General features: G+C 45.5%; 1 protein-coding gene across 1 annotated transcript in view; it reads right to left on the bottom strand.

Moving 5' to 3' along the window:
* Window positions 1–2885: 2885 nt before the first annotated feature.
* LOC144175050 (23 kDa integral membrane protein-like) overlaps window positions 2886–24250 on the bottom strand; it is a 34796-nt gene continuing 13431 nt past the window's right edge. Inside the window, exons 3-7 of the mRNA XM_077704088.1 lie at window positions 15269–15349; window positions 13395–13508; window positions 12073–12183; window positions 5556–5639; window positions 2886–3834 (exon numbers count right to left, since the gene is read on the bottom strand). Of these exons, the coding sequence (XP_077560214.1) occupies window positions 3760–3834; window positions 5556–5639; window positions 12073–12183; window positions 13395–13508; window positions 15269–15349 (465 nt within the window). The 3' untranslated portion in view covers window positions 2886–3759. The remainder of the gene's footprint in view (window positions 3835–5555; window positions 5640–12072; window positions 12184–13394; window positions 13509–15268; window positions 15350–24250) is intronic.

Below are 24250 nucleotides of genomic sequence, written 5' to 3'. Positions count from 1 at the left end.
TGGTACGCCGGGCATAGCAGATAAATGCCAGTACCGGCCCATGGGACCAACCAGCTGTTGTCTTATGAGCCGTATGCAGGACCAGGCGGATCGCGACACGTGCCTCTCAATTTTTGCGCTTGTACGGTGCAACGAGCCTTTCCATGCGTCCTATAACTCCCGGTGAGAGCAGCCTGGCTTGATTTTTAACTAATCCGCCAAAGCGCTAGCACTGACTGACTAGTAAGAGTCACTGCTGAGTATTATGCCTGCTTTGCGGGGCTTTAACTCTGGCTAGTCAGTGAGCGGTAGTGGTTTGACCTGTTGTGTAAAAATTAAAAATCAAAAACACACCGCTCTCACCGGAAGTTGTGAAGCGACGGAGACCGTGGAGCACCTCTGCAGGCTAGCCGCTCCAAATACACCAGCATGTGCGTCGATGGCCGGCACTGACATTCACAGACTATGTCGCACGCATCTTTAGAATCCCCGTCTTGGTACCGTCCGACGTACCTTTAGCTTCTGGGGTCTCGGTACGTCGAGTGTACTGTTGGGAATCAGCGCGAAGTGCTTCGCCGTTCCGCTGTGCACGCGAGCTACCCCAGCTATACGACGAAGTTTTGAGCATTGCAGAGAAGTTCTGTGTGTTGCGGCGAAGACATTCACATCAGACTTCGTGGCGGCGCCTCGCCGTCGTGGCCGCTTGCGGCCTATCGGTCATCCGGTGCCAACGGTGCCCAGTCAAATGCGTGCCTCTACAAGCTCTCAAAGTGCGACCCGTTATCGCCTCAAAGCCGTTGCTCGAGACTTCAGGATTCGTATTCATCATCGGAACGGAGGCAAGCCGCACGGCACCACGCTACAGTCAAACCCGTTTATAGCGAACTGCAATATGCACCGCGATTAGTTCGATATATCCAATAGTTCGATATAGCCGAACCCGCCTATAACGAGCTGATTGTTACGAGTTCGCAATCCGCGGAAGCCCACCCGCCTCCCCCCCCCCCCCCTCCCTCACAAACTCCGCCATCCGCGTATGCAGAAACGAACACAGTACAGTAGCCATTACCATACCAAAATAATTCATTTATTGCAAGTAATAAAGCTACTTTCCGCCTTAACTGCCCAGGTTACAAAAAAAAAAGCGGTGATTTTTGTTTTCACTTTCGTTTCGGTGGCTTCAACTAGCATAACATTCCCTACACGAAACATTGTTTGCAGCAGTTCGAGTCCGCATCCTCAAAAATCTAAGAAGCATTGGCGGAGCACATCGACTGCCGAAAGCGCTTCATTATAAGCGTCGGACGGATTTCACTCGTGACATCATCGGGAACGCTGGCGAGCTCTTCCCATAGTTCACCGATGCTGCTGTCTTGGTCCGGACTCGCTGACAGGGCGGGTTCCGCCGCGAGTCCCGCGCGTCGCAAACAGTTACGGAAAGTATTGGGCGTCACGTCGCTCCGTGCGAGGCGTAATGTATCAGTCGCGGCTCTTGCTTCGTGGTCGCGGCCAATCCACATCTCAATCGCCGCTCCGAGATCATGCATTTCGACGGCCATTCTAGGCGCCCAGAGTTCGATATATCGGATGTGAACTTCGTTATAAGGAATATGTTTCCCATGTATTTCCGTAACTGAATTATTTTTGTTCGATATATACCATAATTCGCTCTATCCGGGTTCGTTATAGCCGGGTTTGACTGTACCTCGCCGAGACGGGGCCATATACTCGTACGCCCTGGTACACAAAGTTATCAAAACTATGAATTGGAAACGTAAATGTCGTAGAATAGTGCATGCCACGTGACAACTGAACGTGATGCACGTGAGTAGAAGGGGTGCACAGCAGCCGCGCGGAACCCTGATTCTAGGGAAGCGTGGCGTGTTCCAGTCTCCTTGCTGACGTAATTAGCGCCGTAAGACAAAGGAAGGAAAGCGAAGAAAGAGACACAAATAAGCCGGGGCAGAAAACAAGCCGGTTGAAGTAATTAGGGCCAAAAGAGAAAAAAATAAACAAAATGGAAAGCGATGCAAATGCGATGTTGCAGCAAAGAAGTTTTTAAAGGGACCCGGCAACAATTTTGATGAACGCTTTCACCCTTTTCTTCGCGTCTGGAAGCACTGCGAAATCTACAGTTATCGCCAGCACGGATCGTCACTGCGTCATTTGCTCGTCCCACCAGATACGCCTCCCATTTCTGCTTTGTCCCGTGGCTTTTTTTTTTGTTTTGTTTTAAAGTTGCTATCGAAAAGCGTTCATTGCTGCAACTGAAGGAAAACCGGCCAACAGCCTCTGCATGGCCTTAATGACGTAATTCGAGCGGTCGAAGAACGTTAAGACCTGGAAAAAGTGAAAAATCTTTTGAGCGAGTTCCCGAGTTATCTCTGATGGGCACAGAGCAGTCATTTTTGGCTGAGGTACTTTGCGACCCCCTAATATAAGGTACTGCGGGTGTTAGGCGACTACGTTCTGCAAGCATTTAAGATTAAAAAAAAAAGACAAAAAAAGTGTTGCAGGATCCCTTTAATAAGTATCGCCAGGCTTTCGCCTTCAAGGCATGGAAGCAGACTTAATTAACTGCCCTTCCTCCTTCCGCCCCGAGAATTTTTTTGCTTCGTAGAGCCTTTAAATTTACGAGTATTCAATACACGTCACAGTGCATCCCATTCTGAAGTTTTTCTGGTCATTCAAGCGTGAAATGTAGCTGTCGATAGCTTAATAGTCCAGTTGAACCTCGATATTATGGCATATGTGGCCAGCATAACCTCGTCAATAATTGCGATGTTGTATTCGACGGCCTCGTGAATTCGAATGGCCATCTACGTCAGGGACTCACGTCGCTGGAAGAGAAAAGAGTGCTTGTCCCTCCAGGTAACCCCTTCGTTGATTCAATGAGCACGAGCGTGTTCTTCTAAGAACAATCAAAGTATATTTATTGTTCGTCATATTGACTTTTCAAGATAATACAAAAGATATTTGGAACAAGAAGTCAATCACTTCCGCAAGTTCACCCGCTCTTGATCCACGATGATGGTTTGCCGGTTACAAAAAAATCCAAGTAAACTAAGAACGTGTATTGAGCGGGTAAATGTGAATGAGTTTATGAAGGCTAACAAAACACAAAGTCTTGCGCTGCTTCTTGTTTACATTTTGCGGAGACAATGAGACACACTAAATGAATAAAAATACAAATGCGTACATTTAAAAACACTGAAGTGACGTCTCGGCACATCTCATCTTTTCGGGTTGCTGAGCAGTAAATGGTGCTCTTTATAATGGGGATGACCACACGTAAGTGGGATGCTAACGTACTTCTCTGTGTCGGTAAAATTCCAAAAGCTTTCAAAAAGTCCACATGTCTAGCCATAACACGGAATAAGAAAGAGCAACGCTAACACTGACACTTGGGATGTACCCGTAAGCAATGCTTTTGTAAGTGAGGGTGAGTGTGTATTGCGTCATTCATTCAGGGCAATTAAAACAGCGGAAGGTATAAAAACTGTATGCCTCTGAACTTTACCGTTGTTGTTAGGCGGACATCAACCGCTACTCATAGCCGCATACGGCATTGTTGTTCTCGTTCATATGCCGTCGGAAAAGGGCGTGAAGTGTTAAAGAAAACTACTTAACCTTCTTTTCTTAGCGAAGCTTAGCGAAGTGTTTTGCTTCGTTGCCATTTTCTTGCGTGTGACACAAAAATGCCGCGAGAGAAGTGTTACTGGGGACAATGGAAAAGTGTTGTTGACAAATGGCAGTGATATATGGTTTAGACATGAGCGTTTAGGCTGCCGACGCATTTTTGCGGCTTTTTTTGATTCCTTGAATGAGCAGACAGGAGCACACCATAGCGACAATCTGAAAAGATAAAACAGAGCAGTACACGTGAGATTTTAACGCGATGGCACGACAAACTCGCTTAAACGTTTATGCACACTTTTCCAAATGCCGTCGGCCACTCACTCACTCACTCACTCACTCACTCACTCACTCACTCACTCACTCACTCACTCACTCACTCACTCACTCACTCACTCACTCACTCACTCACTCACTCACTCACTCACTCACTCACTCACTCACTCACTCACTCACTCACTCACTCACTCACTCGCTCGCTCACTCACACGCTCGCTCGCTCGCTCACTCACTCACTCACTCACTCACTCACTCACTCACTCACTCACTCACTCACTCACTCACTCACTCACTCACTCACTAACTCCATTTGAATGGCAATGAAACTTGCACACTTAATTAGGCGCACTGCCTTAGTGGGAGATTGCTCGAACAAGCCACTGCGCATGGGCGCTAAAGCGCTCATTCGTAGTATAGGGATAGTATGTTGCTGTAATAGTCTATCAGCATACCGAACAGTGCCCTAAATTTTTCTCCGCCTTCTAGCTTCGTAGCAGATGGATGGGAGTTCATGGTTTCCTGGTATGGGGCACCACCACTCCCAATTCCGCTTTTGTTTTGCTTATTGCATCACGGTACAGGTTAGTTTCAAGGAAGACTGAGCGATGGCACTGTGTCCGCGAAGTGTCTACTTCCGAATGTCGGAGTTGTCAACGAAAAAGAGTAGTTAATGACACTAGCGTACGCGGGAGGGGGGGGGGGGGGGGGAGCGAGGTGGCCGCACTTCTCCCCGAAATTTTTGCGACGGGGGATGATTTACGAGGATTGATCAACCACGAGCCAATTTTATCTGGTTTTGAGTTTGTTTGTTTTGTCGTTTTTCTTATTATTTAATAATTTTGTTTGTTTGTTGTAATATAATTTGGTAATTGTGGTTTGTTATAATTTTCTCTATTTCTTAAGTGCCCCTCCACCCCCACTTCCTCCTCCCACCCCTCCCGAAGCAAAATTCTGCGTGCGCCACTGGTAAATAAATATGTGCTCGGAATTAATGTTGATGCGCCTGTCGTGCCAGGTATGCGTAAAAATGTAAAAATAAACTTGTATTTTTACATCAGACACATCTGCTTGCACTATCACCTGCTTGTACTAATCACAATAGTCTCTGAGTGAGTACACGTGCCAGTATACTACTTCTGTTACTACTACTACTACTACTACAACTACTACTACTACTACTACTACTACTACTACTACTACTACTACTACTACTACTACTACTACAACAACAACAATCACTACTACTACTACTACTACAACTACAACAACTACTACTATTACTACTACTACACTACTACTACTACTACAACTACTGCTACAACGACAACAACAACAACTACTACTACTACTACTACTACTACTACTACAACTACTACTATTACTACTACTACACTACTACTACTACTACTACAACTACTGCTACAACGACAACAACAACAACTACTACTACTACTACTACTACTACTACTAGTACTACTACTACTACTACTACTATTACTGCTACTACACTACTACTACTACTACTACAACTACTGCTACAACGACAACAACAACAACAACTACTACTACTACTACTACTACTACTACTACTACTAGTACTACTATTACTGCTACTACTACCACTAGTATACTAGACGTCCGTGCGCGTCGCATATACGTACCTCGACGAAAAGGCTGAACAAGTTGACCAACCCGATGCCCAGGCCATTGCGCAAGACGTAATCTTTCAGTGCCTTGGAGCAGCCCTGCACGCACACAGCAAGCAACGGTTAGAGGGAGCAGTAAGTGCGAGCGGTAATGGAAGTATAAAGCATAAATTTAGTTATTCGTTCAACTCATTTTTATATTATTCTGTCCAAATACGGAACATTTCCAGTACGAATACAACAGAATTTTTGTATTCAAGTCGTAGTAGATCTGGGAATTTCGATATTGGACACGTTCGATTATTCGGTGTTCACCGAATGTCCGGCCGTGGCACAAATAATCGAGTTTGTCACAACTGATGAACGTGCTGCAACCACAAAAACCTCCGCGTCCGACAAGTCGAATGCCAGAGTCGAAAAGTTGCACGTAGGTGAACGGGGAACTACAAACACACGTTGCAGTTTCCTTCTTTTTACAGCGAAGCTGTCTGTGGCTGACAGACACAGACAGCTCCCGAATATATCTACTTAGGCCAAGCTGTGACCCGGATCCCAACCATGAGGTAGAGATAAGTCGAACGATAAGAATGGGGTGGAGTGCATTCGGCAGGCATTTTCAGATAGTGAATGGCGGCCTATAGCCATTGTCCCTGAAGAAGAAAGTGTATAACAGCTGCATCTTACCGGTACTCACGTACGGGGCAGAAACGTGGAGGCTCACTAAGAGGGTTCAACTTAAATTGAGAACGACTCAGCGGGCAATGGAGCGGAAAATGATAAGTGTAACATTAAGGGACAAGAAGAGAGCGGAGTGGGTCAGGGAGCAAACGCGTGTTAAGGACATATTAGTAGAAATTAAGAAGAAGAAACGGACGTGGGCAGGGCATGTAATGCGAAGGCAAGGTAACCATTGGTCATTAACGGTAACAGAGTGGATCCCTAGAGAAGGCAAGCGTTGCAGGGGGCGGCAGAAAGTTAGATGGGGAGATGAGATCAAGAAGTTTGCGGGGATAAATTGGTCACAGTTGGCACAGGACAGGGATAATTGGAGATCTGTGGGAGAGGCCTTAGCCCTGCAGTGAGCGTAGATAGGCTGGCGATAATGATTTAATAGAATGCTTTGTTGGGCGAGTTGGTTCATGGCTTCAAAAAAATGAAAAAGAGCGCAAAAGACGATGACAGAGCCCTTTTTAATTATTTTGGTGATGATGATGATGATCAGTGGCTAGGGTGCGGGATTCATGCTCACGACGTTGCGCGGAAAAAGGCGACGGGGAAAGACAGTTAATAAAGACCAAGCTTTCACCGATAAGGTCCCAGGGCTTTCAGATTTTGATACACGATGGCTTGTATTTCCCATTAAAAAAAGGGAAGGAAGCTCACACTAACGCGAAAGACTCGAAGGCAGCAAAGCTGCACGCAAACTTCACGACCATCACGAATGTTTAAGTCCACGACTGCTGCCGACTTGTTTCTTCTTCGCTGCGGCAACAACCTTTACTCCATTATTGTTGCTATAAGTGTGGACTTATTTAATTGTTTTTGGAAGCGATAATCATTGGCCATCACCTCGGAGAAGCGTACGCTATGACGTGTCTTTCTCGTTCCGAGCAAGTGTTGCCACGATTACAGCGGACGTTGGGGCTTTTTTTTTTGCCAATCTTGGCCAATCTCTCTATGTGCGTATTCTTGGATTGACAAACATGCGCAGGGGACGCTGGGCGGTCGGCGCGAGGCCCACGCTCACGTGCGCGTGCTCGGCAATTTTCCTGGTATTTTTAACTGTGGACACGAAAAATTACGATTTGCTAAACAACTTCGCCGTTAAAAATGACTTCTCAGCAATGCATTTGTCTTTAAAAGTGATACCGAGAATTAGAAGATGGTGTAAGCTTCGTCTTTGTAAGTTGGTTTTCCCGCACATTTTTTCGTCGTTCAGTGAAGCCTACTCGTAAACAAAAACGTTGCCATCCCTTCCAAACGACCCGCCGCGGTGGCTCAGTGGCTAAGGCGTTGTGCTGCTGAGCACGAGGTCGCCCGTTAGATTCCCGGCCGCGGCGGCCGCTTTTCTGATGGAGGCGAAAAGCAATAACGCCCGTGTGTGCGAGATTTTGGTGCACGTTAAAGATCCCCAGGTGGTCAAAATTATTCCGGAGCCCTCGATCCACTACGGCGTGCCTCATCGCCTGCGTTGCGTCGGCGCGTTAAACCCTACAATCAATCAATCCCTTACAAACGAAAGTTGAGAGAAGAGCGAAATTTTTCCAACATAAAACTGCACCAAAACTGCATCAAAACGTTCGACAAATGTGCATCCAGCCTTCGTTGAAGCATTCAAAGACCCAAATCTTAAAGGAAGAACGAACGCGTGCGACGATTTTTCTCTCACTGAGTAAGCGCGTCTTCGAACGATTTAAATGTATGTCGATACGTGGTTTATGAGGTAAAGGTGTACTACTGCACTTCTTATTCATGATCGATGCGTGTATGTCTTATCTAGAACCGTTACTTTTTCGCGATTTTCAGGTAACCGTTTTGACGCAATGAAGTTTCACGAACGCGCAGTGGGTGAGAAATCTTCTCAGAGCTTTTCTGTCGACCAACCGGTCCGCGGGGAAATGAATCAGCTGTTTTCCCTGAACGTCATCGGTATCCCAGAAAAATTCTGCAGAAATTCAGAGAATTATCTACTAATGCGTAGCATTCGAATGCCGCTTGTCTTGAGTGTGAGTTTTTTTACAGCCGAATTTTCTGTTTTTTTTTTTCAAAATCCTGTCCGACTACTTATTTCCATTTACGCTATCATAACGACTAAAGGCGAATCATATTCGCGAAATATGCATTATTGTGGAAATGCCGTGCGTTATACGCTTTGCCATTTTCCGCATTTTTTAATGTTTTTTTTGGTTATGTATGTTTTTACAATCTAACCCCGCACGCTAGAACACGAGCCGCGTGATCTTGCAGCGATAGTTTGTACTGGCCAGCAGCTTTATCACAGCGAATAAAGCTGCTTGTTCCCCTTCTTGGACGAAATCGTCGGCTATCGCACGTCCCTACTGCCGTCGTCTTTTTCGGCTCAGGAGACTCGCCGAAAACCATCGCATCCTACGCCTTTGTTTTCGTTCAGTCACCAGCATTTCCCGATGGCTGTAGGCGCGAACTGTAAAATGATATTTGAATATTTCACTGCGTGAAGGAACTATTTGTGATATTATTTTTTATTTACTATTCAACTTGCGTGCGAAGATTGAAACAAGAACCTCGCTTTAACTCATTAAAAGGACTCGACAATACTTCAAATAAACGGTTTCACTCTTTCCTTCGCGTCTGTAAGTATTGTGAAAGCTATTGGCGGTGAGATCTTTGAGTGGCGCCCCCTGGCTCTGACGTCGGCTTAGGGATTCGCGCCGCTGTCGTCTGCTACGCTCCGCTTGTGAGGTGCAACAGTGCCTGGGCTAGAAATCGCCCGCTTCGTTGATGTAGTGCGTTAAAAAGCGTATTTCTAGCGACTCAGTTATTTTGCCAGCTTCTGACGCATCTGAATAATTTGAAGCTGTATCCCCCACAAGTTTGCACGAAGAGATAGAAAACAACTTTCTTCAGAGTATCGGTCAGAAGATCGCGTGTAACTCGTCCTTTCTTGCTTATTCGCGAGGATCAGCGATCAGAGCTTCTCGATAAGTATTCAAAATGCGTAGGCTTCCCTGCAGTATTTTTGAGATGCTCCTATGAAGACTCAACAGTCTAATACTACGTACCAAGCAGCGGCCTCTACACGCTCATCGCACAGCAGGAAATAAAGCGGCTTTCTTCTCTTTCTTTCGTTGTTGTCTTGTATCGGATTAATGTTTCTTTCTTTTATTTTTCTGCCCAACGCATTAATTTTTCGGCGCCGTCACCAACTTCTTATTAGGAGGTTTCGGGATGTTTGGAGCCTCACAAAGGTCGTGTGGATATTTCCTTCATTTTGTATGGCATACATTCCCTTCAAAAATTGGCTTTCATTACGGCTGCGTGCAAGAAGGTGCATATCCGCAGCGTGCTTTGTTTAATCACATGCAAATACAATGAGAAGGTTTGTGCTACGCCACCGCGATCGCGCCCTAAACAACGTGGTCCACAGTACTCGAAGGCGGCTTTTCTGCTCCGAATTTCAATCGTAATTATATCGTTATCATAACGAACTGACTCTCAACTCGAACAATGACGACATAATTACGGTGTTCAAGGCATGATATACTCGCTAACTAACGTAATAAATAGTATACCTGCATATATTACAAGACTCGAAACCGACGAAGAATTCCAAGTAGCTCTTTATTGCTTTTCAACCCTTCCAGGCGCGAAGAACAAATCCTATTCTACTCGGGATGGCGTTCTATGATTTGAAGAAAATTACTTTTACTCTCTTGTCCTGGACTGAGGACCCGGCCCACTAACCAGATCGATTTAATTGTTAAACAAAGTTTCCCTCCTCCCCTTACTCCTCCTCCTTCTCTTGAGTGCAGTTTTCCTATATCGGATATCCGAATATCGGGAAGATATGGCTGTGCAAAATGTTCCGAAATATCCCTCCAGGTCTTAACAAACATATATGTGTTGCTATAAATTTAACGAAGACGTGACTCGTTGTGCTCAATAAACCTCCATACTGGTTAGATGCCTGGTATAGAATCAGCACGCGCGTATATACACACTGGGTTATTTGGAACTCAACCTACAGTTTTTGCAGACTATAGTGCATGTCGGCAAACTTTCATGCCTTGAAAACGTACAGTGATGTGACAAAACGCGTTCGAGCGTTCGGCAAGGTTGCAAAAACTGTATTACCTTACATATGATTACCGGGAATCGTGAAGCCTTCTGCCAAAGCCGACAGCCCTGAAGGCCTAGAATGTGTTTTGGTCTTCCATTTTCGCTGTTGTCGGTTATTAGCAGCTGACTGTTCCTTTTGTTTGAATGCTTACATGAGAAGCTGTCGCCTAGCTCCGATTCTCCGCGCTCCGCACAGGACCGGCTTCGCAAGGAATGGGGTGGCGCCGGCAATGTTTCTCCCGTAGCGGTATCCAAAACTATACTTTAAATGACACCATCAGCTAGTGTATGCGATTTTAAGCCTATTATTATGATAAAAAATTACCCACACGCCAATTCTGGTGCGGACAAGCATCAGACGTTGACCGAGCTCAAAGAAACAGCCGGGAGAGCGATCCTGAGTGAAGCAGACGACAAATGCGAGAATCCCTAAGCTGACGTCACGGAGGCGCGCTTCGCAGCGCCGCCTGTGTTCGCGCTCACCGCCAATAGTTATCGCCAGCACGAAGCGGCACTGGGTGGTTTGTACGTAGCAGGTAACCCGCCTTCCGGTTCTGCTTTGCTTTTATGGCTTTTTATTTCTAAACTGGCCATTTAAAGCATTCATTGCTGCATCCGGAAGGAAGCCTTCCAATATCCGCTACTCCGCTGTAATGGCGCAATTCGAGCGCTTGAAGAACGCCAAGACCCGGAAAGACAGAGAACTCTTCCGAGCAAGTGTCAGAGTTACCTGATGGGCATAGAGCAGTAATTTTTTGGCTGAGGTACTTTGTGACCCCTATTCATACAACTTGATGTGTTTGTTGACAACGTTCTGAAAGTATGTTTAGGATTTAGAAAAGAAAGTTAAGAAAAGTGTTGCAGGGGTCCCCTTAAAATTGAAGAAGCAGAAACGGCTCCTGAATCATCGATGGAGATGTTAATTATAATGTCCCAGAAATATTACAGCAAACAGGCGCTAAGCTTTGCGTAGGAGACAAGAATGATGGATGTTAAATCACAATCACTTTCAGTTTTACTTGTGAACTCTAATGTGGCATTTTAGAGAGTGTTGTCACGCTTCTGGCCTTCATTTTCAGACGGTTTTACGTTCATTTTAGCGAATGTAGCGAAAATAGTGTGCGTGCTCCCTATGCGTGCGCATGTGCGACATCTGGTTGACTCGAGTTACGAGTATTGGGTAACAGATCAAGTATTTATTTATTTATTTATTTATTTATTTATTTATTTATTTATTTATTTATTTATTTATTTATTTATTTATTTATTTATTTATTTATTTATTTATTTATTTATTTATTTATTTATTTATTTATTTATTTATTTAATACATACTGCAGACCATTATTTGGTCCCAGCCGGAGGGCAGGATACAATGCAAAGAACAATACCTTAATACATACAAAACTAACAATGCACAGTTACTCGATACAGGAAAGATGTGATTCGGTTACCTGGTTCCAGCCTACACTAGTGCGCAGGAAAAACGGAAACTTGAATGTGCCTGTTCTCGCAAAGTACGGAGTTGGTGCGTTTTCCTGCTGATGTCTTGTGGGTCTTGTCATTAAGGTGACAAGTAGTCGGGTTGGATCAAGGGAAAGTTTGTGATCACATAAAAGAGACTCAGGAAATCAAGGCTGCGTTCTTCGTTCCACAAGGAAACAAATATTAGGTCGGAAGGGGAGTCTCGATCACGAAAGTACGGAGTGTTTACCGTTTGGTAGAGGACCGGCCGCTGGTTGTCCCTGTTGTCGTAGCAGCTTTGAGGGATGTCCAGGCTGCTGTCGATGTAATCCTGGGTGCCCCGGCCTCCGCAACACCGGAGCTGCGCGTAATTAACAATTTCAGGCCACTTTTTAACGGCGAAAATGTTGAGCAAATCGCTCGTGTATGGTGTCCGCAGATAAAAATACCAAGAAAATGCCGAGCACCAGTGCACGCGTGCCACAAACGCACGTTGGTCAAACTAGGCATACCAACTTTGGGTGATTGGCCATCATTGGCCACAAAAAAACTCTACCTTTCGCCGTATCATGGCAACACTTGCACGGATCGAGAAAAACACGCCATAGCATACGGCCCTCGTTCGTTCGCCCTCTTGTCGTCGTGCGCATGCGGTCTGTACCGTAGAAGAGCCGTGACTTGAATGTCGAAGCTGCTGATCACTGACTCCACATCGCCCGGCCGCGGATAGTTCGCACGGCAGAGGTAGAGGCCGCGCTTCGAGAGGCTCGGTGTGCAAAGCATCCGCTAGAGAGACGATAAGTCGCGCGTGGCCTACAAAAACGTCGACCAAAAGGACGAGCTGACCTGACTCTGGCCTTTCTCAACATAAGGTCATTGAAATTCCATGCCGCCGACGTCCACCACGACACCACAACGATACCAAAACTCAACTTTGTGTCCGTCAATGAACACCTACAACAGCTTCGCCATTCAGGTGTTGCGCGTGAGTAACAGCTTCCCTGATTCTTTTGAACGCATGTTGTTGTTCACTGGCAAATGGCTATGCCACTAAAATAAGGCATACGTATCGTTCCCTTCATTAGCGATAATAATTAATCTCTTATTTCGAATTCCTTGCGCTCAATTAATAAAAACCGCTGCCGTTCAGTTCTAACGGCCAATACGTTGGTATTGCTTCTAAGATATAGTAGCACAAACAGCGATTGAAACTCAGAAATGGCTTCGATAACGTTAACGGTGAACTTTCACAACACGCCTCATCATTAATTGAAGTATGCAGTTACCCTAACAAGCCACGTCGTTACCTTAACAAGCACCACATCCCAACACTACCGTTGCTTGGTGACTAAAAATAAAGCAACACTACAGCTCCATTGTTCTCACAACGTTGTGTTCACGAAATCACCGCCTGTGTTTTATATTTATACTCTGGTGTACCATGATGAGCGCTCGTGACTTCGCTTTTATTTTTTCTCGTTACCCTCGTTACAGCTCAAGCCATATCATCGTTGGTGTCACCGTTGCAACAGCAACACTTTAGGTCACATCGGAAAAGCGATCTGTGCTTACGTTGGCCTGGACGTTGTACACCATGGCCACGTCCTGCTCCTGCTGCCACGAGTCCTTGTCCTTGCGGCCACCTGTGATGATGTCCTTAAACTGATTGTTTATGCTCTCCTCCATCTGCGGGGAAAGAGTAACGGCACCACTCACCGAAGGAACAGAAATCAGCGAAAAAGGACGCAAAACACGAGGAGAGACGAGACAACACAACGCTGGTGTTGTCCTTCGTTCCTTCGATATGTACCAACTGGTCCAGCAAGCTGCACTTCTACCACTCACCGACGGCATCCGGTCTCCAGGACAGTCCCTTGCGAATGTCCTTGCGAATGGAGTGTTACGACCTTTCTTACCCACTACGGGCCTTCGTATTAGATGCGGCATTCCGTTTCAAAGAGCGACGCATTCGATTTCCGATCGCGGTGTAGCGCGGAGGCGAGCTACATGGAGGCGAGCTGCACAATAACACCCGCGTTCACGATGCCCGTCGTGAATCGAGAATAATCTTGGGTGTAAGATTTTTCAAGAAATTTTCTTATTAATGCCATTACAGTTGAGCCTCGTTATAGCTAACACTGGTACAGCGAATTATCGGCTATAGCGAACCAAATACAAACTTTGGTTGGCCACTCTTTATTTCAATGACCCTTATTCTTTTATAACGAAACTGAAATCGTGAGAGCAGCGCGCTGTATCGGATATGACGAAGAAATATTTGACCAGGAGTCTTAAAAGCTACTCGAAAACCCCGTCCTCCGAAACTGCAGAAGTATGAAGGCCTTTTTGCTAGTGGACACTGTGGAAAACTTCATCTCGCTAAGTGCTGTGAGTAGCCACCAGACGAAGATCACATCCTTCATCAAATAAATAAGGACGCAGACCTGTTTTGTCAAGTGAACCATGCTTTGTTGCAATTTCCCGCACTATGATATTCTGGTTCATTGAGCTGAAAATGCAAGAAGGAGAAATGTAAGGCTTACCTTGTTTATAGTGGGTTCGAAGCCTCAAGAATGCATTTTTGTATCAAGTATTTTTGCGCGAGCCAGATCGTCGATTTGTTAGAGCCGATTTTTACCTCTACTGTTAAAACGAATATCGGTTATAACGAACTAATTTGCTCTCCCGATACTACTCCGTTATAACGAGGTTCGACTGTATATAACCTTTTTCCTATTCATAGCTGCCTTAAAGGAGCCATGAAGAGAAAATACAACTTCGTTTAATTTGAAAGTAGGATTCAGTATCTCACTCAGCTCCATTACAGCCACAAAAGATGTTTTTTAACAAAAAAAAAGTAAGAAGTATTTATAAACTTTCAAATTTTGCGCCACAGTGACGTGTTATGAGCAAGAATGACGTCATACGGGCCAACAATAAAACATAATTTTCAGTGCGTTAACTGCACGTTAGCATTCAAGTGATGCGGTCAAATGGAATTAGAGGCCCCATTACAGACGTCCAGTCATGTGTCGTCGCGACAGGTCAGTTAGGCGGCCGCCGATCGCACAAACAAGGTTCCGTGACGTCATAGAAAAGTTGCGGGAAATTTGCTAGGGGGTCGCGACTGCTTCACACGTTTTCTTTAATATCTCCGTTATTTGTTCGAAGACTGCGATGATATTGGTACCATCGTTATCGGGACTAAGCCGTCTTTTTAATAAACCCAACGTGTATTTTGTCTTCATGGCTCCTTTAAGCCTGGTAGTATATCTTTTCAAGGAGCACGAGTCTCTCACGTTTGGCGTTATGTAACTGCACCGGCGGAGCCGAGTTCGCTTCGGGCGCAGTCTAGAAGCGACCTTCGTCGTTCGCCACGGCTGTTCTGGAGCGCGCGTACCCTTCGGCACACTCAAGGAGGCGAGGTCTGCTGCTTGCGTACGTACCTGGGAGCTGTTCACGTACGCGAAGGCCAGGGCCATGATCGCAATCTCGAACACCACGACCAGCAGCAGGATGACGAAATACTGCGTATAAAAGAAAAGAAAAAGAATGTGCTAGTTGGGTTGGGGGTGGAGGAAGGTGTAGGCCGTGCGTTAGCCTCGTGTTTCCCGTCCTTAAACGGAAGTAAGTTCTCAGTGATACCGACGGAAACTTGCGTGCCTCTCCGTCTTCGGTTTGACTGAATGCGTTAATGGCGCGCAAATAGGAAGGGAAAAATAACGTTTATCGGTGCAGTACTTGACAGGCCTGCAGGTGTTCTCGACAGAAGCAACGCGTAGCTTCAATTTTGATGCGATCTCAGAGAAAAAGGCGACCTGTTGCGGGTGTTCAAATCTCATTTCCTGGAGGAGAAACAAGTCAGTGTAGATGTGGGTGAGAGGTTACAATGAAGAAGAATGGCGGCGGAATGACCATTTCATCCGTAATAAATCATAAATACAGTTTTTCCCCTTTAACGAAGGCGCTGTAATTGTGACAACAGATTCGTGATTGGAGCGATTGCGATAAAAAAAGCGGCGGTTGCGATAGAAATGTTTCATTTCCCCTAATAAAAAATGTATATTGGCGGCACCCAGTCGAAAATGACGACAAGAAAAGTTTCTGTAGTTTTGTCGTATTTTCGCGTGTCGTACTGTCGTCTTGTCGTATATTCTTGACGTGTCGGGTTTCTGATGTTCTGTGGTGTGTCGTATTCCTGTCCTCATTTGAATATTCCGTCGTGCCGAATTTCGTGGTCCTGAGGTTCCATCAGCAGTTGCACATGGTTTGAATATTATTGCCTATCGTGAATAGTAGCCTAAATGGCAGTTCCCATGTGACTACAGGAATGTTTGTCGCTGAAAAAAATAACTCTGTCGTTACGACAGAAATGTGTGCCGTAACAACAGATGGCTTTGTCGTAACAACAGGACTTCTGTTGTCACAACAAAGTTTTTTGACGTACGACAGGAATTCCTGCTAGGTTTTTGCGGTATTCCTGTTGTGATTTATGCATAAGCGGGATGGATAAGAAATTTGTACAGATGCGTAAGACCTCAAGAGTCCATGCACTATTTAGCCCACAGCGCCACTACGGAGGGTATAGCCTGTTCTTGTTTTGTCCGTGCCAAAAAAAAAAAAAAACGGACCCCGACGGAAGGGGTTCCGAACTCCCAAAACCCGCTTATGCGGAAGAGAGGCAGAGTTTGGTCGAGGAGTGACTTTTTACGGAATCCGTTCCGTCGGGGTCCGTTTTTTTTTCGGCACGGAGAGAGAGAACGACAGGCTTACTTCGCACGAAACAAAGTTGAGATGCAGGAATTTCGTGACGCAGTACGTGTGTCCCCACACCTTTCGGCCCTGTTTTTTTTTTTAAATCAAGCAAAAGAATGTTTTGATGTCTTTTTGAAGTTTTAGAGCGCAGTAAGGCCACAAACAAAAAAATAGAGCTGGTAATGAAAGTATTAACTAATTTATTAATGACGCAATTAATTAGGGCACCTGACAATAAAGATTTTGTGTTGAGCAGAAACGCCTTTTCTGCATGTTTTCCAAAATTTTATCACCACATGAGCCTACAAGCAAAAAATGAGCTCCGTAATGCAAGCATTTATAGATATCCAAGTTTAGGAATAAAACTAATACCTCCGTTTTTGTTATCCTCAATGTCGTTTTTTTTTTTCACCTCAGCTTCTCCTTCTTTGTAGCGTCCAGCTAGCTCTAAAACACAATAACAAAGATGTCTATCACAATAGGCATAATTGGAGAACAATTCCCCAGTGAACTAGCAGTTTTGGTTTTGTTCTCTATGCGCTAATGGAACATTTATGTGGTGGCGTCAATTTACACCACCAGGGCCCAAAGGGGTAGGAGATTTTTTGCCCTGGATCCCGGCACACATCACGCTTAGCGATAAAAAGAAAGAAACGTTTTTACTTGACCAAAAAAAAGGAAAGGAAATTGTTCCACATTTTATCAGGAGACATGAGGTCTCCTTGAACCTCCTTTCAAATACGCTCCGTTTTATTGGCGTATACGATTGAACGTGCTACGAAGCAGGACGGCGTGTTTCTTTCAACAGACCCTAAGCAGCAGTATCTGTCGCCAAAGCAATGCCTCAAGAAAAAAAAAAACACGAAATATCATTCTAGACTCTAACTGGCGTCGCAAACCCTGGGAAAGCATTCTTGAACTAAACGGCCCAGCACAGCTTGCCGTACAAATACCGATAGCGCCGGTATCTCCCTGCGGTTAAAAAAAATAGACAAGTGTAGACTTAACTCGCTGAGGCGAAATGAACTGACTACTTAGCGTCCAGATAAAGGCCCACCGGGCATTCCCTCCGGATAACATCGATAATAGGCTGGCCAGTGTAAAGGGGTCAAGGATAGCTAAAGGAGCTCAACTATGACCCTCGACTCTGAGCTAAGCACGGTGAAGTGATGTCGACGCATGAGCCAGTATCTTACTCAACCAAGCTTTTTTCGTCTATATTTCATACAACCCACTTCTCGGATGCTAATGGCTGGCCTCCGGTTTCACTAGGAGCGTTGCACACCTCATAGAGTTTTTTTATTTTATTTATTTGCACAATACTGCAGGCCCAGTGAAGGGCACAAGCAGGAGGGACATAACTACAAACGATGTACTATGAACAACAACAGTTTCTCAGCAAATATACTATGGCCCACATGATAGGTCTCGTCGATTTGTCAGTGCAATATAGTTGTGAGCAGAATTCGTGGGCAGGCCAGGAGCGCTCTCGCAATAGAAATTCAATGGGCGAAAAAATACCAAGCTGCTCTGAAACAGTTCTGAGCAGTACAAAATGACAAACGGAGGATACCTAATGCTTACAACGTCTGCTTGCCGCGCCGCAGGCTACGCAAAAGAGAACGCACAGAAATAAAAGGAAGCAGAGCCAGGTGCGACACGCGTATCACGAACGCCCACCGGCGCTGCGTTGGGCGCATTTTGGGGGCTATTTCTGGCAACTCTTATGTCACGCCGCAACAGCAGGCCCTGTCTTGTGCAGCGAGCCCGCGGCGTGCACTTTCGAACCCCGATAGCGAGCGGCCATCGCCGCCGAGCAACGGAGGGAGGGGCGTCGTCTCTCTCGGCGACCGTCGCAGAATTTTATCTCCTTTCCTGAAGGCACAGGAGTACGAATGCTTTGTATTGATAGGGACGTACATGCGTCGTATTTGGCTCTTGTGTTTGGAGGTGCCCTAGTGAAACTTTCCGTATAACGGAATGGCGGGTAGAGTGCAAGCTTGGGCGTGTTGGTAATTCCTTTTGGAAAAAGGCTTCACAGCATGGGAGACGAGGACGACGAAGAACACAGGACAAGCGCTTGTCCTGTGTTCTTCGTCGTCCTCGTCTCCCGCGCGCTATGAAACCTTTTTCCAAAAGGAATTGCTGGAATACGGACTTGGTGGTATTACGCCCTCACCCATACAAAAATATTGCATGGTCGGCTATAGAAAATCGTTTTTATGGTCGGCTTTAGCTATTTGGCCCAATAATCTTTAGACGTTTCTACGGGTGTCTTCAGAGAATCGTATCGCCATTTCTATGGGTGTGTTTAGCTTCTTTCATTGCCGGTTCTGTGGTTGTCTTTAGATATTCGTTTCGAAATTCCTATGGGTGTCTTTAGCTTCTTCTATAGCCGGTTCTATTGTTGTCTTTACCGATTCGTATCGCCATTCTTATGGGTGTCTTTAGCGTCTTCTATAGCCAGTTCTGTGGTTGTCTTTAGATATTCGTATCGACATTTCTATTGGTGTTTTTAGCTTCTTCTATAGCCGGTTCTATGGTTGTCTTAGCTATTCGTATCGACATTTCTATGGATGTCTTTAGCTTCTTCTATATCCGGTTCTATGGCTTTTTAGGTCTTCTTTTGATACCGCTAAGGTTATAAAAGAGGCTAAAGACACCCAGAGCAATGTCCATAAGAATGGCTAAAGACAGCCATAGAAACGTCTAAAAATATTTGGGCCAAATAGGTAGATACAACCATAAGAAGCGTTTTTAATTGTCGAGCATACGATATTTTTGCATGGGCTACACCCAGAAGAGAATCACCACTACTTGAAACACAGCGACAGCAGCAGCCGCTGAGAAATTATGAACACGCGGCCATGCCGGCATATAGCCTTGTGAATCTCCTGTGGAACTTAGGTTGTGCGCCTATCTGCATTCTGTTATATATGCTGACTGAGCACTTCACCGATATAGGGGCAGTGCAAGGTTGCAATTGCAAACACGTCGCCAGTTTTCATTCACAAAAGGCTTAAAGACAAGCAAACAAGGAAAGCCAAACCAAGGGGTTTATTAATCCCATTCATTCCATAAACGGCTACTATCTACGCTACTTCGCCGCCAGTACCCGCCGCGGTGGCTCAGTGGCTAAGGCGTTGCGCTGCTGAGCACGAGGTCGCGGGTTCGATTTCCGGCCGCGGCGGCCGCTTTTCTGATGGAGGCGAAAAGCAAAAACGCCCGTGTGTTCGAGATTTCGGCGCACGTTAAAGATCCCCAGGGGGTCAAAATTAATCCGGAGTCCTCCACTACGGCGCGCCTCATCGCCTGCGTTGCGTCGGCGCGTTAAACCCCACAATCAATCAATCACTTCGCCGCCAGTAAACAGTTGTTCACATACGCTGATCAAAACACACAGCACACGCATTTCAACACTTTGGCTCACGCTTACGGCATTCGCTCGACAGCCACACTACGCGGCACATTTTCCGCGAACGCCCACCGTGACACGTATACCTACAGGTGGTGGGTAGTCCACCGAAAAGAGAACACTCAGAAGTCGTTCATTTCACTCAGTACTCAATGCACAAGGTTGCAAGTATGGTGGCTAAAATGGAAATGCACTCTTAAATAAAAAATGAAGAGAGTCGCATATAATTCAATAATAAAAAACGTTTTCCAAGTTCGTTCAATTTTTTCCTTGTAAGTTTTCTCACTTCGCGAAAAAATAATTATCATTGTCTCATCACCGCGGCGAAATCTTCATTTCTGTGTACGTTGCAATTGCCATGTGGTGCAGGGTAGCTTGGAAACGTATTCTTGATCCCCAAAAAAGTCCTGCATTTCTCGCACAATACAGCCTCGACAGTTCGTAAGATCACTCCCCCTGGTGTTTTGCGTACGATGAAATTCCTGTAGTGGTATCGCAGGTATCCATTTTCGCATGACTTCAAGTTTATGTTGAATTAATCGTAACATTATCACCATAAACACCGAAATTTCCGACAGCTGCTTGGCGTACACCATCAACACGAACACATTGCAGTCGAGTCGTAAATTCCCAGCACCAGGCAACACGTGCCATGCCCGCGCACATGAGCAAGGAGACGAGATGTGGCTGACTGAGTACATCCTGGTATAAGCAGGTCCATCGCGCTAGCAAATAGTGCGGAGATACGTGCCCATCTTTAGACCTTTTTCTAACTTTTTTTCTGATAGTTACTTTATTTGGAAAATGCAACATCGCTTAACGTTTTGTTTTCTTCATCCGAAAAAACTATATCTACTCAGTATTCAGGAAAACTTGTCTGTCACTATCATTGCTGCGCGCACGAATACTAACACAGCACCGAACGCCTGACCTTTTCAAAGAAAACTTCCATTTCCACGGACGGGCTACAGCGTCGACGCGCGCTGCACCTACGCGGCCCCTCCCCGGCGCCGTGTCATTCGGTACCCATTGCCAAAACCAGTGTGCCAAACAAACAACCAAAAATAAAACAGGAAGCAGGGGTGTCCCCTCCACGACCTGCTAGGTGGTTGTGGTACCCTCTACCTTTTCAACGCTTCGCAGAATTAGCTTTCCGTGCCTCCTTCGGTCCAGCTTTAGCCGCTCTCCCCCTTTCTCAATGACTAATTTCAATGTGGGCTCCGCGGGAAAAGGAATGCGGTTGTTCGCAGATGACACCATATTTCTGACTGCGCCCGCACGTACCGGGGGCCACGAAAGTTCTTTCCAATTCGCTTCGACGTAGAGGGGGCCGTTTTCAGAGAAGCCCGCTTTTTTACTTGACCGCGGCAGCGAAGGGCCACAGAGGCAGAATTCTCCGAACTTATACCTCTTTCGGTCGACGTTCATTTGCAAGCTTTGCCAACGCACAGTATCCAAAGTTGCAACCTGAATTTGAGCGTTAATCTGTCTGTAGCTGCCTTTAATTGTACTTTTCCCGTATTGTTGGTATAATAAGTACCTAAAATTATTGAACAAAAACTTTCATATAACCGGCCGATGAACCTCATCATCGTTATTCAGTCTGTGTTGTAGATGTAGCAAGGTAAATCATGAGTCTATAATTACGTGTCATAAGTCATATTGAAACCAGCGGAATAGGATTTAATCGTTGCTCGAATTATACCTTTATAGGCTGTCACTTTTTTATTAGTGGCTGGAGACTTGGACCCTTATGTCACTATGTAGTTAGCTAAGGAAGCTTTTATGAATGCAGGCCTGTAAATTCTGTGCCAAACGATATCCTAATTCCAGCTAATTGTTGCCTAATTGCCACACGTCTAAAGGTTTACAGGTATATATTGCGCTCTGGCCCACCGCAGAAGCTTTTATGGGTGCCTCTTTTTAGCTTTAGGGCAGATTCTCTCCAATAGCTGGCAAAAGACAGCTGAATGATTTTGAGTCAGTAGAGTTATAGCTAAACAACGGCCTATATCCAGCCAAATTAGCTTTTATGGCTTTCTCTCTTTTGCTTTAGCACGAACTCTTTTCAATAGCTGAAAAAAAGGCAGCTGAATGGTTTCGAGTCTGTAGACTTAAAGCTAAACGATAGTCTATAGCCAGCCAAAGAGCTTTGTCGCGGCTGGTCTATAGAACTAAAGCCATACATTTTTCTTTAGCGGGTTACAGTAACCTGAATAGCTGTGACTCTATAGACTAAACACAATAGGATGTTCTATAGTCGTCTGAAGAGAATTGTATGGTTAACATTCTTTAGTGCAGGACGCACAAAAACTTCAATAGCTGGCTATAGCCTAACTTTATGAACTTTTATGGGTGCCCATAGGGACCCATAGGCGGCCATAGCTCACCATACATTTTTCCATAGACGCCCATAAGGCATTTTTGTATGGGCATGCATAACTGATGGAGATAATCTTTCCAAAAATAAAAGGTTCTCATGATTTCTCACATTACATCATTTGACAAAATTTTCATGCTTGTGTCTTAATTAAAATGGGAAATACGGCACCACACTTTTCTCGCATGTTTTCTGTATTATACCCCGTAAATACAAAATTCATACAGACAATGATTTGGCGTTTGTGGCAGTCTTACAGAGATAAAAACGGCGTCACCATTTTCGAACGCAATATCCTACTATGTTATCAGGTGTTCAGAAAACATATCGCTGTTTTTTATTCCGATGCTGTTTTGTAATGCTAGCGCGTAACAATTTTTAGCACTTTTTGCCTCGGCAAGGCTAGCCCGCTTGCCCACTAACCACAATTCGCTCACTCACTCGCTCAATCATTACCTCCCTCACTCACTCCCTCTCTCCCTCCCTTCCTCGCTCACTCACTCACTCACTCACTCACTCACTCACTCACTCACTCACTCACTCACTCACTCACTCACTCACTCCCTCACTCTCTCTCTCTCTCTTTCTCTCTCTCTCTAACTCCCTCACTCACTTCATTCTTCCCTCACTTACTCACCTCCGTCACTTCCTCCCTCAATCACTGTTTCATTTCCTTCTCCACTCACTCACTCACTCACTCACTCACTCACTCACTCACTCACTCACTCACTCACTCACTCCCTTCTTCCCTCACTTACTCACCTCCCGCACTTTCTCCCTCAATCACACCCTCACTCAGTCCCCTCTTCACTTACCTCCCTCACTCCCTCCTTCCCTTACTCCACTCACCTCCCTCAATCTTTCCCTCACTCAATAACCCACTCTTTCTCTCATTCCCTTACTCTCTGACACAGTCACTCACTTAGTCACTCACACGAAACACATAAAAACAGATTTGTTGTATTAGTAGGCTCCACCGCAATTACAGATGAGACAAAGCCAGCTTTACAGAAAAAAAGCTTTATACGGAACTTTTTTAAAGCCCGCTTCACTACATTAAACAATTGCATTACTAAGACATTCTTGCGGGGTATGTGAGCAGTCATATCCTATACTAGAATATCAAGGCTTTTACGACCCTTGGCTTTATTTTGATTTGAAGTGGCCGGAGACGCCGCAGAGATCCATATGAACCCTGTCGTCGCCGGAAGGACACTGAAGTCGACCTGAAAACGGCCCCACCCGTGGCAACAATAATTTTTTACCTGATCTGACCTGAAGGTTCGTTCGCAGCGATTGGAAATTTAAATGAGAGGTTCCTGGCTTGACTTTGTGGTTACGCGAAACTGAGGATGGAGAGTTCTTTCTCCCTGGCGACTAATTAAGTAAAGTAACGTTTGATTAACGATCGCGCATTCACACTGCGGCTTTAAGCTCCGAAGCTACGCCATGGCATGGAGAGAGATGCGTCGTATAGGGCAGTTCTGCGGCACAATTCAAACAAGCTGAAGCGCTTCAGCTAGGGCCAAAATCTCTACATACTGTCGTTTTCGTTTTTCACCTCCACCGCACAGAAATGACTCCCGCGGCCCGGATTAGAACCCACGTCCTTGTGCGCCGTGCCACGACGTCACTTATGATCGACGTTTAAACACGAGAATGGGAAATGCGAACATTGCTTTTACGAGTAGCCAGCATTATTTTTAATGTGCACAGCGTAGGTGTCTTTCTCATGCTATACCCCTGCCACACGGGCACTTTCAATCGCGATTGAGTCGATCCGGATCGAGCTCAATCCGGATCGGGCGCTGCTACACGGAAGTTTCAATCACGATCGAGCCCGATCCCGCTCGAACTCAATCCTGGTTTCCCAAGCGC

The sequence above is a fragment of the Haemaphysalis longicornis genome, unplaced genomic scaffold, assembly GCF_048455015.1.
Source record: "Haemaphysalis longicornis isolate Haplotype H1 unplaced genomic scaffold, Haemaphysalis longicornis Haplotype H1 scaffold_3, whole genome shotgun sequence".
Taxonomy (NCBI): domain Eukaryota; kingdom Metazoa; phylum Arthropoda; class Arachnida; order Ixodida; family Ixodidae; genus Haemaphysalis; species Haemaphysalis longicornis.
This window is presented reverse-complemented; position numbering and strand designations above follow the sequence as displayed.